This window comes from Ceratotherium simum, chromosome 2, assembly GCF_057802395.1.
Source record: "Ceratotherium simum simum isolate JZ-2026a chromosome 2, ASM5780239v1, whole genome shotgun sequence".
NCBI lineage: Eukaryota > Metazoa > Chordata > Mammalia > Perissodactyla > Rhinocerotidae > Ceratotherium > Ceratotherium simum.
The window spans coordinates 42,039,902-42,053,949 of NC_141901.1; the positions used below are offsets into that span (position 1 = coordinate 42,039,902).

The window sequence follows — 14,048 nt, forward strand, 5'->3', positions numbered from 1 at the left end:
TTTTGAGCTACACCCTATTTTTTCTCTTTTCTGCCAAACTGGTAGAAAGAGCCGTCTCCGCCTAATGCCTCCATTTCCTCTCCGCCCACTCCCTACTGACTGCCTGCAGCTTGGCTTCTGTCCCTGCCCCAGGGACGACGCTTTCTTGAAGGTCACAGATGTGCCCCCCTGCCCCCTGCAAAGGCTCTTCTTCAGGCCTCCACTCTCAACTCCTACCTACACCTCTCTACACTGCCTCCTTCCTGAGCTTCCCCACCAGCACATTACAGTTGTAAACTCCACAACCATGATGAAAACCAATTTTTCCCTAGAAAACTCTATTTTGGAAAAATGTATATTTATACCATCTTCTTCTAAAAGCAGCTTTTACCAATCTAAAGTCACTTTGTTGGCTTAGGAAAATAGAAATGCATTATGTATAACTCATTTTTCTCAGTCTTCATGTTTATACTGCATTTAAATTCAAATTTTCTAATTTGCTTTACTTTTAAATATTTAATGTTTATTACACATGAATCTACAAGATGCTGAGCAACAAGCAATTTGTGAGAACAAGCAATATGTGCTTAGCATTTTCAGTTTATAAAGCACTTTCATATAATTTATTCCATTTGATCTTTAAAACTACCCTGTGAAGTGCAGATTATTATTGCCCTCATTCTCAGAAGCATAAAATAAGGATCAGAAAGGTTAAGTGACTTCCCTAAAATTACACAGCCAATTTAGAGTCAGGATTTGAACCCAAGGCTTCTAAACTTCAAATCCTACATTCTTCTCGTTATATCATGCAAAACCACAGCTTTCTTCTCTTCAGGTTCTACCATTATTAAAATAAAATAGGAAACTATTTAATATTTTTGTATCTTCTACAGTAGGTGTCAGGAAACCATAGCCTCAGGCCAAATCCAGCTTTTCTGTAAAGAAAGTTTTATTGGAACATAGCCACGCACATTCGTTTACTTATTGTCTATGGCTGTTTTCATGCTACAGTGGCAGAGCTGAGTATTTGCAACAGAGGCATGTGGCCTGCAAAGCATAAAACATTTACTATCTGACCCTTTCTGGAAAATGTTCGCCAACTCTTGTTCTAGAGCAATGGTTCCCAATTCTGACTGCAAATGAGATTCAGCTGGAGTTACTTTTTTTTTTTTCTTTTTTAACTATCAGTGCAACGCCTGGCCCACACCAGATGAACAAACAGAATCTCTGGGATTGGAATTAAAGCATCAATGTTTTTTGAAAGCTCCCCAGATGATTTTAATATGCAGCCAAGGTCAAAAACTACAGTTCCATGGTATCAAGCAGACTCAGGAAGCATTAGTTTTCAGATAATGTGCTTGAGGGTGAGAGGAGAGAACCACCACCACCCCACATACACACCCACACAAATACAGAAAAGCCCTGCCAACATCTTTTCATCCCCGGACTCCAATCAATGTTATCAATGAGGTCACCCCATCAGCAGATGCTGTTACTGTTGATAGTTTTCATTAGGAATTCCTAAAATCAGAAGGCATGCCCTGTGACTCTTTTTCTTCTGCTCCTTAATAGTTTAATTTGTTTATTTAAAAAATTTTTGATTGATTAGAGATTTGACAGGAGGCCTGGTACATTAAGCTAAAATTGCCTCATGCCCCTGAGTCTTTTACATCTCATTTTAAATAATGAAAATAATTAGGATTTTTTAATTACAAAGCATTAAATGTTTATTATAGATAAGTTAAAAAATACAGATCAGCAAAATAGAAGTATTGCCCATAATCCTACCACCCAAACATGAGCACTGCACATCTACTGTAAAGATTATGGGATCATGGTGTATCTTTTGCTTCATAACCTATTTCACTTAACAATGTATTCCTTTCAATCAATCATTAGCAAAAACGTCATTTATGGGATTTATAGCCTGCTATTAATTATGGCACCAGCATTTATAGACCACTGACTTTGTGCCACACAGGTAGAAGGTTCCTGCAGTTACCTACATGCTAAATAATGCCACATCCATCAGACTGGCAGCAATTGAGCAGCTGGAAGACAAATGTTGGTGAAGATGGAGGAACTCTTATGCTGCTGCTGGTGGGAGTGTGGGTCACTCTCCCCTCCCAGTCAAGCTGTGAGTACTGTGTCGCCCTTATCCCACGCCCAGGTACAGGTCCTAAAAGACACTCACATGGGGCACGGATACGTACAAGCCGTTCAATAAAGCTCTGTTTAAAGTAGCAAAAACTGGGAAAATATTCATTTGAACCCTGTGAAACCGACATTTTTGCAGATTAAAAAATGGTCAAATACTAACAATTTCATATGGTAGGACCTAAGCATCCATATGTCTATTGGCATGCGTGTGCCAACATGGATACATTTTTAAAATATGTAAAATGATACAAGTAAGCCACAGACAAACACACACAGAGAAAAGGACCAACGGCTCCCTCCCCAGCACCTGAGCTCCCGTCTTCCCAGGGCACACCCTGCACCCTGTCATTACCAGTGACTGCGCCTTCCTCCAACTGGCAATTTCAAGCCCCGTGCTCTCTAACCACCTTTCCGGCTCAGGCCTCTAGTTCTCCAGATCCTTCAACCCCCCACCACTTTTCCACCATCCTGCAAACTCCTGACTCTATCCTGCCTCTCCTGCTATCCATTCTGCCCCAGCTCCCCCACCCCACCCAGTCCTTGCTTTCCTCTTTACACAGCTTAGACGCCACTGTTTATCACTGCATCACTTCCTTCTGCAGACTGCTTCACCACATTCCTACCACATATTCTTAATTATCAGATCCCCACTCTCCCAAACTACTGCAGTCTACTTCTCTACTCAAACCTTCCACACCCTCTTTCTACTCAGCTGATAACTCCCATCTTTATTTCACTGAGGAGAGAGAAGCAATCAAAAGGGAACGTCCACACCTCCTACCACACGAGTCAACGTACCTGCATCCCTGTGTGCACCCCTCTACATGGAAGACCTGTCCTTGCTCCAGATCCCCTCCCTCTCACCTTCTCAAGGCCTCTGATGCTAAATTATCTCCTCTCTCTCCTGCGTCAACTCCCCTCTCTTCTGGATGAGCATACAAATGAGCTCTAATATTTGTTGTCTTCATACTTATAGACACATAACCTTTCACCCCACATCCTCCTCCTGCCCCCAACCCAATTTCCCATTCTCCTTTATTACAAAAATCCTTGAAAAAGTTGTAAATACTCACTGTCTTCACTTCTTCTCATTCACTCAACAAATATTTTTTTGTTTATTTATTTAAGTGTCTACTCTGTGCCAGAAAACGTTTTAGGTGCAGGGAAGAGAGCAAACAAAGCCCCCTCCCCTCCTGGGGCTTATCTTCTTTGGGGAAGACCAATAATCAATAAGATGAACAAGTAACGTGCATTGTAAGTTCAACAGTGGTAAATGTTAAGGAGACAGAAGTCAGAGGGGACAGGAGTGGGGGGCCGCAATCTAGGGAGAACAGCCAGGCAGGCCCTTTGAGAAGGTGACATCTGAGTGAAGGAGGCTGACACCTAAAGAACAGGCTAAGCAGAGGGAACAGCGAGTACAAAGGCCCTAAGGCAGGGTCGAGGTCCCGCAAGGAGGCCAATGAAGCTGAAATGGAGTGAGCAAGGGAGAGGGCTCAGGAGACGCAGGCATAGGGCCGCAGGGGACCAGCTCACGTGGGACCTCATGGGGACTTTGGCTCTTCCTAAGTGAGAAGGAAGCCACTAGAGGCTGGTGAGTAGAGGGGTGCCGAGTTCTGCTTAATGTTTTTATAGGATCACTCCAGCAGCTGTGTTAAGACTAGACTGAAGGGGACCAAGGCCAGAAGGGAAACAAACGAAGAGGCCACCGCAGTGATCCAGGTGAGACGGTGGTGGCTTGGATCAGGGTGAGAGCGGTGGGGTGATGAGAAGTGCTCAGATTCTGGATATATTTCACTTTTTGTTAGAAAAAATTCCACACATACATAGGAGTACAATCCTCCTCCACAAACCCATCACCAAGCTTCAACAGCCATCAACATTTTGCCATCGTGGTTTCATCTACCTCTCCACCCTTGTTTGCTAGAGTGTTTCAAAGCAAATCCCAGGGGGCCGGCCCCGTGGCTTAGCGGTTAAGTGCGCGCGCTCTGCTACTGGCGGCCCGGGTTCGGATCCCGGGAGCACTCCAATGCACTGCTTCTCCGGCCATGCTGAGGCCACGTCCCACATACAGCAACTAGAAGGATGTGCAACTATGACATACAACTATCTACTGGGGTTTTGGGGGCAAAAAAAGGAGGAGCATTGGCAATAGATGTTAGCTCAGAGCCGGTCTTCCTCAGCCAAATGAGGAGGATTAGCACGGATGTTAGCTCAGGGCTGATCTTCCTCACAAAAAAAAAAAAAAAAAAAAAAACCAAATCCCAGGTATCGGGTCATTTCATCCTTAAATACTTTACACCTCAAAAAAGATATTTTCTTATGTAGATACAATGCCATTATCAAACTAAGAAAATTAACAATAGTTTCCTATCAACTAATGGGCAAATTTCACCAACTGTCTTAAAAATACCTTTTCATGGTTGTTTTGTCCAAATGAGGATCAAAACAAGGTCAACTCATTAGATTTGGTTATTTCTCTTAAGTGTCCTCCAAATCTCTCTAAATCTGTATCAGATCCCCTACTTCAATCTTTCCATGACTTTGACTTGCTATAGAAACCAGGTCAGCTGTCCTGTAGACAAGAGCTCTGCTTCCTTCTGGTAGCATTTAACTTGATCTCCCCCCTATTTCCTTTAGACTGGAAATTAGCCACAGAGCTTTTAGATATAGGCTATTATTTATTTTTTGGTTAGAGTATTTTATAGATGGTGTGATCTTCTTCAATAATACTGTATCACTCTAGGGGGCTCATATCTGCTTGCCTGACTTAGTGATGCTAAAATTAATCAGTAAGCTCAGATGGTGGCAGCCTGTTCCCTCCACTGTAAAACTGTCCGTCCATATTTTACCTAATGAATTCACCATTGTCTGATAACCACTGTCTGAAACAGATATTTTACTATGGTTTGCAAAATGATGATTTTCTAATTCTATCATTTCTTCTGCATCTATGAGCTAGAGTTCCTCTGTAAAGAAGAACTTTCTCTCATCTACTAGGGTCATTTGTTTGCCCTGAAATACTGTTTGTGTTGGAAAAGCAGGATACTTATTCTTTCCCTTTAATTATCAAGTTATATATAATGAACTACGCTTCTACCTTCAGTTGTGTCCAGTGAGTTTTACTTCTTTCCTTTCTTTAGGGATCATTACAAATTATTGCTTTTTTAAATCATCGATGAGTTTGAATCAAATATAGTCATTAGTAGTTTTGATGCTAAAATTGTCCCATCTTTTTATTTAGAAACTTTCGAACATATATAGAAAATAGTATGACAAACCCCTACGTACCTATCACTCAGCCTCAATAATCCTCAACTCATGGACATTCTGATTCCGGAACTCTATTCCCCCTCCCTGCCACTAGGCTATTCTGAAACAAATCTCCAACACCTCATCACTTCATGCAAACATTTCAGCACATAACTCGAAGAAACAAGTACTCTGCCTCTAAGTACAACCTACCCTTTCCTTCAATCGAACCCCAATAAGCCTTTGATAGTTTCTTAGCTTTCAGCATAACAGCTCCAGACCCGGAATCCGCCATTTCTCTGAGATGGCCTGGCTCCTTCCAGTGGGGAATGGTATTGAGAGCACACAGTCTGGGAGGTAGACATGTTTATTGCCACTGGTTGCTAGAGTGCCAAGATCTCTCATTGACAGAGCTAGAAGAGAGGTATCTTTAAAGAGGAAAACAGTCACTGTTATCATGGATTCCAATTCATATATAAGAGCTGTACAGAGTTTTTATTTAACTTCTTTGATTTTATTTTTATATCTTTTATGCTATAGACCTTGATTTCTAACAACATTAATCTAATTACTTGTTTTATTCTGGATTATTACTGACAACAAAATTATTAAGCTGAAAATTTCTTTGCAGTTCCTTTTATCCTTACAGTATCTTCTGAGGATATGCAGTCAAGATATTGTATTCTAAGGTCAATTTGAATAAATCTTTTCTCTGATACCAAACTGGCTACGTCACCAATTTTTTTCCAATTTTTAGGGAGTGGATTTTTCTAATACATCATTTTGATTTCTTTAATTATCAAAACATTTATATATTTATAAAGGCAAAAAATGAGGAAATTTAGAAGTTGTTCTTCCATCTTCCTTCCATCCTTTTTCCCCTCTCTCCCCCATAAGTAACTATTCTTACTCTTTTATATCCTTCCATTGTTTATTTTTGCAAATTTAAAGAGAGATTCTATTCTCCTCCTCCCTTCTGAGACAAAAGATAGTTTGACTCTAGATATATTTTTAAGGTAGAGCCAAAATTACCTGCCAACAGATGGAATGTGAAGTGTGAGAAAAATGTGAGGTTTATAAAATGAGGATATTTCTCAAGTTTTGGGCCTGAGAAAAATAGTGTTGCCATTTACTGAGATGGGGAAGACTGTGGGAGGAGCAGGTGGGAGTTGGCGGGGAGGGAGGATTATCAGGAGCTCGATTTCAGACCATTAAGTTGGAAATGCATATTAGTTACCCAAGTAGAGATAATGAACAGGCAACTGAACATACAAGTTTAGAGCTCAGGGGAAAGGTACAAGCTGGGAATATAGACGATAACTGAAGCCATGACTGTCTACTACCACAATAATATCACCTGCATTAATGAAACTTTTCTTTCCAATTCTCATGTCTTTCTTTTTCCTTGCCTAACTGCACTGACCTAGACCACCAGTACAAGGCTGACAGAAACAGCAATAGCTGGTATCCATAGCTTGTTCCTAATCTCAAAGGGAAAGCTATCAAAGTCGTCACTAAGTATTATGTTTGCTGTATATTGTTAAGTCCTTAATCCATCTAGAATCCATTTGGTGTATGTCATAAGGTAAAGGTCCAATTTCACTTCTCCTGTATGGATAACAAAATGTCTCAGAACCAGTTTATTGAATAGTCCCTTCTTTCCCAACTGATCTGCAATGCCACCTGGTTTTTACACACACACACCAAGTGTTCATATATGTGTGGGTCTATTTCTGGGCTTTCTATTCTGTTCCATATGTCAACTATCTAGCACTGCACCCACATCAAGGTCATTATTACTATAGTGGAAAGTTTGCTCTCCTCTCTGTCTCCCTTATTCTTCTTCAGAAAGGTGCTGTTCTGTCCCATGTAAATTTTAGAATCAGCTTGTCAAGTTCTTTGGAAAACCTTTGGGTATTTTGATCACAATGGCATTGAATCTATATATCAATTTAAGGATCATACAACTGAATCGTCTTATCCATCTCTTTATTTAGGTCTTCCTTAATGTCTTTCAATAAAGTCTCATAATTTTCTGTATATATGTCTTTCACAACTTTTATCAGATTTTTTTCTAGCTCCTTGTATTTTTGGTTCCTCTTGTATAGAAATACAATTGACTTTTGTATATTTATCTTATATTCAGCCATTCTGCTAATTCATAATAATTCTAACAAGTCCAAGATTCTTTTAGGCTTTCAACTTAGGCAGTCATCTGCAAATAATGACAGTTTTGGTTTTTTCCTTTCCAATCCTTACACCTTTTATTTCTTTTTATTTTCTCACTTGCTCTGCCTAAGACCTCTCATAAAATGCTAAACAGAAGAGATGACAGAGGTATTCATGTCTGTTCTTGATCTTAAAATACTTCTGTTTCCCAAATGATAATGTTTTCTGTATTTTGTGTGTGTGTGTGTGTGAGGAAGATCAGCCCTGAGCTAACATCCATGCCAATCCTCCTCTTTTTGCTGAGGAAGACTGGCTCTGAGCTAATATCTATTGCCAATCCTCCTCCTTTTTTTCCCCAAAGCCCAGTAGATAGTTGTATGTCATAGTTGCACATCCTTCTAGTGGTTGGATGTGGGACGCGGCCTCAGCATGGCCGGAGAAGCGGTGCGTCAGTGCGCGCCCGGGATCCGAACCCGGGCCGCCAGTAGCAGAGCACGCGCACTTAACTGCTAAGCCACGGGGCCGGCCCTCTGTATATTTTTTGTAGATACTCTTTTTCAGATTTAGGAAGTTTCCTTCTATTCTTAGTTTAAGTGTTTTTTCATGAATTTGGTTTTTAACTTTATCAAACGTTAATTTTTAACTTGAAGTTTCCCAGACCATACAGATAATATGAATTTAAACCCCATTCACATGAAACCAGGCCTACTGTTATATGCTCTTGGGGAGATTGCTTGCCCCACCAGCCCCAGATCCAGCCAAGACAGATCAGCTCCCTCAACACCACCCTGAGCCAGTGAGCAAAGTTCTTGTGGTTCACAATTTCACTGAAGGTCCAGCCCTTCAAGGATCCTGCTTTTGCAGTGTTGTCAGTTACCACTCCCCTCCTCACACAGGCCCGGGTTGTCATCTCCTATCCCGACATGGCTGTCATAATCTAAGCCCTTTGGGTTTTGAGGCAGGAAGAGACCCCAGGGTATCGCCCACACTCTTCTGGTTTTTAGTTACTTCTTATTTTGGGCCCTCTTAATTTTCCTTACTTTCCTAGGTCTCAGCTATTTTTTAGAAGCGGTATTTCTTACATTTTAGCCCTTATTTCCATGTTTTTTCTTGTGAGAAGGTTTTAGCTTATCCAATCTATCATAATTAGTTAATTAATCTATCATTTGGCATCATGTAGGTTACTTGTATACTCAGCAAGAACAGTTTCAGAAAACTGGTGAGGGTAGAAAGCAAAACAGTAGGTTCAAGAGTAAGTGAGTGATCAATTTCAAAGCTCACGACAAAGCTACAGTAAGCAAATGTCGTGTTGGTATAAGGACAGACATAAAGATCAATGGAATAGAATGAAAGCCAGCAATAAATTGCTACATTTATGGCCAACTGATTTTTGACAAGGGTGCCAACATAATTCAATGGGGAAAGAATAATCTTTTTGACAAATGCTGCTGGGACAACTGAATATCCACATGCAAAAGAATGAAGTTGACCCCCCTACCATATATCCCTCACACCATACACAAGAATGAATTCAAAAAGGATCGTGGCCGGCCCCATGGCTCAGCAGTTAAGTGAGCGCGCTCCGCTCCTGGCGGCCCGGGTTCGGATGCCAGGCACGCACCATCGCACTGCTTCTCCAGCCATGCTGAGGCCGCGTCCCACATACAGCAACTGGAAGGACATGCAGCTATGACATACAACTATCTACTGGGGCTTTGGGGGAAAAATAAATAAATAAATAAAATTATTAAAAAAAAAAAAAAAAAAGGATCGTACACCTAAATACAAGAGCTAAAACTATAAAACTCTAAGAAGAAAACATAAGTGTAAACCTTTGTGACCTTGGATTAGGCAATGGATTCTTAGATATGACACCTAAAGCACAAGCAACCAAAGAAAAAATAGAAAATTGGAATTCAACAAAATTAAAAATTTTTATGTATCAAAGGATACTATAAAGAAAGTGAAAATATAAATGATGGAAGAAAATATTTGCAAATCATATATCTGATGAGAGACGTACCCAGAATATATAAAGAACTCTTACAACTCAATAATAAAAAGACAAACCAATTTAAAGATGGACAAAGGATCTGAATATCTATTTCTCCAAAGATGATATACAAATGGCCAATAAGCACATCAAAAGATGCTCATTTGTTATTAAGAAAATGCAAATAAAAACCACAATGAGATACCACTTCACAGCCACTAGATGGCTATAATCAAAAAGACAGACAATAACAGGTTTGGGTGAGGAAGCAGAGAAATTGGAATCCTCATACATTGCTGATGTGAATGTGGAATGGTGCAGCTGTTTTGGAAAATAGTTTGGCAAAGAGTTATCATGTGACCCAGTAATTCCATTCCTAGGTATATACCCTAGACAACTGGAACATATGTTTACATAAAAACTTGTATGCCAATGTTCAGGGCAGCATTATTCATAATAGCCAAAAAATGGAAACAACTCAAATGTCCATCAAATGAATGAACAAATCCTAGTATACCCATATAATGAAATATTATTCAGCCATAAAAAGGAATGAAGTACTGAGACATGCTATAACATGGATGAACCCTGAAAACATTATGCTAAGAAAACACAAATGCCACATGTATGATTTCATTTATATGAAATGTCCAGAATAGGCAAATCCATAGAGATAGAAAGTAGATTAGTGGTTGCCAGGGGCTAGGAGGAAGAGGGAAGGAGAAGGGACTGCTAATAGGTACAAGGTTTATTTTGGGGGTGATAAAAATGTTCTGGAATCAATGGTGATAGTTGCAAGACCTTGTGAATATACTAAAAACCACTGAACTGTACACTTTAAAATAGTGAATTTTAAGTTATGTGAAGTCTATCTCAATTAAAAAAAGAAATGTTAGTACAATGAATAGTAAAAAATAAAAATGCTGGCAACTGTTATTGCTATGAGTAATAAATCATCCTTCAGCTCTGATCCAAGACTTTCATCTTCCACCAACAAGCATGAAACCACTGCAGGCCGATTTGTTGGTTTGCAAGTAGAGTGAAGTCTCAGACACTCAATTCACAGTTCTTGAAAGGGCAATAATTTCTTTTAGACAGAAATTTCTTTTTAAAATCCTACTCCTTTAGCTCCTGTCTTTCCTATGAGGCTGGTCTGAGTTTGTAAGTTGACAGAAAGCACTGTGGGGAAGGCTGCTGCTTTCCTGTGAAGGGGACGAGGACCAAAGTCCCCAATACCACTGTGTGGGACAGCATGGCCAAGCAAGCCCCAGGTGCTGGGCTTTGAAATACGGTATACTGGAGAGGGGTGGCAGAGCTGCTCGGTACCTTGCCTCCCTCAGACCACCACAAGAACAGTCCGCAGGGGCTCCCATCCCCCTTTCGCTGTCAAGTAACAGGTTGTACCAGCCTGCCAAGAAGGGGAAAGGGAATCAGCCCCAATACTCTCTTCTACCAGGTGCCAAGAATCTCCCAACCCAGCCCTTTGATTATGATTTTATCTACTGGGTCAAAATGAATTACTTCCTTCTCTGTGCTCCAATATCATTTTTTCCTCTCTCTGTCACATGAAAACATAATAGGTCCATCTTTATTACAGGAAGTTATTTACATGTCTTATTATGTGGTTTGTTACCTGGGAGCAACTGGATGTGGACTCAACTCTTGGCTGACACTCGCTAGGTCTGTGTACTTGGCTGAGGGATTCAACCTCTTAAGGATCCTTGGCTGCCTCATCTCCAAGATGGAGATACCACCCACCACCCGGAGTTATTATAAGAATTTAATAAAACCACACTAATGAAGCATTTAGCCCATTTCCTGCAGCATGCCTGATCATTAAAACACAGTAAGTGCTGAAAAATGAATAAGGTACAAGTTGGACAGAGAAAGTTGAGTTTAACTGATTGGCACAGGGGCACGGAGACCAGGAAATTTTTGAAGAACATTTGGCCTGCAGCAGGGGCTCCATAAGGGTTAGCTGGTTAGTTTCTCTCATCCTTCTTCCAAGACTGAGCTCCTTGAGTGCAAGGTTATTTCTCTTTAAGGATGCTGAACTTCAAGCACATTATTCTGCATATAGTACATGCTTAAAAAAAAAGTCAGGATATGCTTCAATTCAGTAGAGTATACTTCCATTTTCCTTTCATCTGTACTTCAAATGCACTTATCACAAATTTTAAGTACTTATGTTGTTCTATAACTTTTTCAGGTTTGTTGGTCTGGCCTCCCCAAAATAGACAGTAAGATTCCTAGGGTCAAAAATACTACTGTTTACATTCCAGTCTCTAAGTACACAGCCCACTGACTCAACTGGTTCATTTCAAAGTGAAATGAGTGCAGTTTTTTGGCTGAAACCTGACTGCTCCCTATGACCAAAGGATCGACAACTGAACCCTAATAAGCCCTCTTCCTAAAAAGAAGCTGCCTCACTGTGGCCCCTCCGTCCCTCCAAAGCGGTAAGTAGGGTGACCAACCATCCAGGTTTACACAGGATGAGTGGCGGGCTAACCGTGCAGGACACAGGGCTTTCAGTGCTAAAACCAGAAAGTCCAAGGCAAATTTTGACGAGCTGGTCAGTCTAGTCACCAACTAGTGACTGCCTGTACATTCATAGCTCTAAAATGTCTTTAAACCGGTAAAATTAAGTTGCTGGCAGATTAATAAGTCATGTGGGGCAGACCAAAGAGAAGAAGCAGCCGCTTAGAGAGTGAAGAATACCTCAGAGATATCCAGAGGAAGATTGCCAATGTACACCTCTGTCTCTCTTTTCTTGACTCCTAAGAAGAAAAATAGCATTAAAAAGGCAGGCATAAGGTTAGAAGATTCAGAGGAGTTACAACATAAGTGACACATTTTCTTCAATGTTAACACACACACACACACATACCCCTACAAACATTCCTCCCCTCGTGAACAATGAACAGTTATACAGCACTCAATCATTCAGCAAATATGAATGTTATGGCAGCAGCCCAGTGTGAAGTGTTGGCCGTGGACATCACTGCCTTCAAGGCAGGAGCTCACTCTTGGGGGAACAGAGAGTCATCAGCATACCAGAAATCCAGCGCTTTCAATGAGGTCATATGAAGAGTTTCAGGACCAACAGGGGTTGTGTTTCAGAATTGACATCAAGCTGAAGAAGGGAAGGAAGCAGGGTGGTAGTGCAGGAGAGAGGCTGAAGGGAATCCAGGCAGAGGGAACAGCACATGCGAAGGCATGAACATACGAAAAGGCTTGGCACATTTGGGAAATTGCATGTAGTCGGGGATAGCTGGACTGCACGCTGCATGTGGGTGTGTGGTGAGAGAGGAGGCAAGAAAGGCAGGCAAGGCCAAATTATGAAATTCCACTAGCTGTGAGGAGTGGGTAAAGGGTTTTAACCTGAGAGGAGACATCAACATAGCTGTGCTTTAGAAAGATCACTTTGGAGATGGTGGAGGGTGAAATGGAAGAAGGTAAGAATTAAAAAGGAGCACGGAGTTAGGAGAAACTAATGCAACAGAGACTGAGGGTCTGCACCGCGGCAGGGACAGGAGGACGCATGAGCCATATGAAAGGAAACACGGCGGCCAACTGGAGCAAAAGCAGGATCCAAGTGGATCCCGTTTCACGCTTGAACAGAAACTGAGTCGATTAACTGAGATCCAGGTTATAGACTGAGGTCCCAGCACCAACCAACCCCCCAAGCTAACTCACTGGGCGATTTCTGCTCCTCCAACACTCCATTCTTCCCGAACAGTTTAGCAGAGGGTCGGAAGTCACTGCTGCTCCAAGACCTGTCAAACACAGGTCTCAGTATGCACCTGCCAAGCCCAAACTCCAACAAAGGGCACAAAAAGCAGGGCACAAGCTTCATGCCCCCTTCCTGAGGGAGGGTTTCCCTTCCTCCTCCCAGACTCAGGCTCTCCAAGCCAGGAAGCCCTCCCCTTCTTAATCGCTGATTGTTAAATCACATTTAGGGTTAGAAGCAACAGAGAAATGCTGGGGGTGACTGCTAAACTCTGGGCCTGTTGAGGCAGGCATAGGAGAAACAGGGCTACCCAGTAGAAGGAGGCGTGTTTATGAGCAAAAGGAAGCGACTTACATGCTGCAGTTTCTTGCAACAGGATCTCCTGCAAAACCAACCACCACAGTTAGCAGAACACCAGGATAACTCACCATCACATAACTACTGAAGAGGTGCTGTGGCAGGCAGAATAATGGCCCCCCAAAGTGGTCCACATCCTAATCCCCAGAACCTGTCAAGGGTTCTGGTCACCAATTCCAATGGGGAGAGGGCGGTTTTCCATACCACCAAGCAATGTTCCAGACACCAGCTGGGTGTTCCACAATTCAACTCAATTCTGACACTTTCTTACCCAGAGATAGCATCATATTCCAAAGGTTAAGGGCTCAGTCCCACAGGACTGTCCCCCCACACCCCCACTTCAGATGCCAGTTGCATGCAGGCCCAGGTTGTCACCTGTGCTTCTGACTGACCAGTTCTAGACTGAAGGTT

The 14,048-nt window shown here is 41.7% G+C and overlaps 1 protein-coding gene across 1 annotated transcript in view; it reads right to left on the bottom strand.

The window, feature by feature from the left end:
• TDRD10 (tudor domain containing 10) overlaps positions 1–14,048 on the bottom strand; it is a 44,409-nt gene that overhangs the window by 26,780 nt on the left and 3,581 nt on the right. The window contains exons 2-4 of the mRNA XM_087442490.1: positions 13,635–13,662; positions 13,247–13,326; positions 12,269–12,327 (exon numbers count right to left, since the gene is read on the bottom strand). Of these exons, the coding sequence (XP_087298616.1) occupies positions 12,269–12,327; positions 13,247–13,326; positions 13,635–13,636 (141 nt within the window). The 5' untranslated portion in view covers positions 13,637–13,662. The remainder of the gene's footprint in view (positions 1–12,268; positions 12,328–13,246; positions 13,327–13,634; positions 13,663–14,048) is intronic.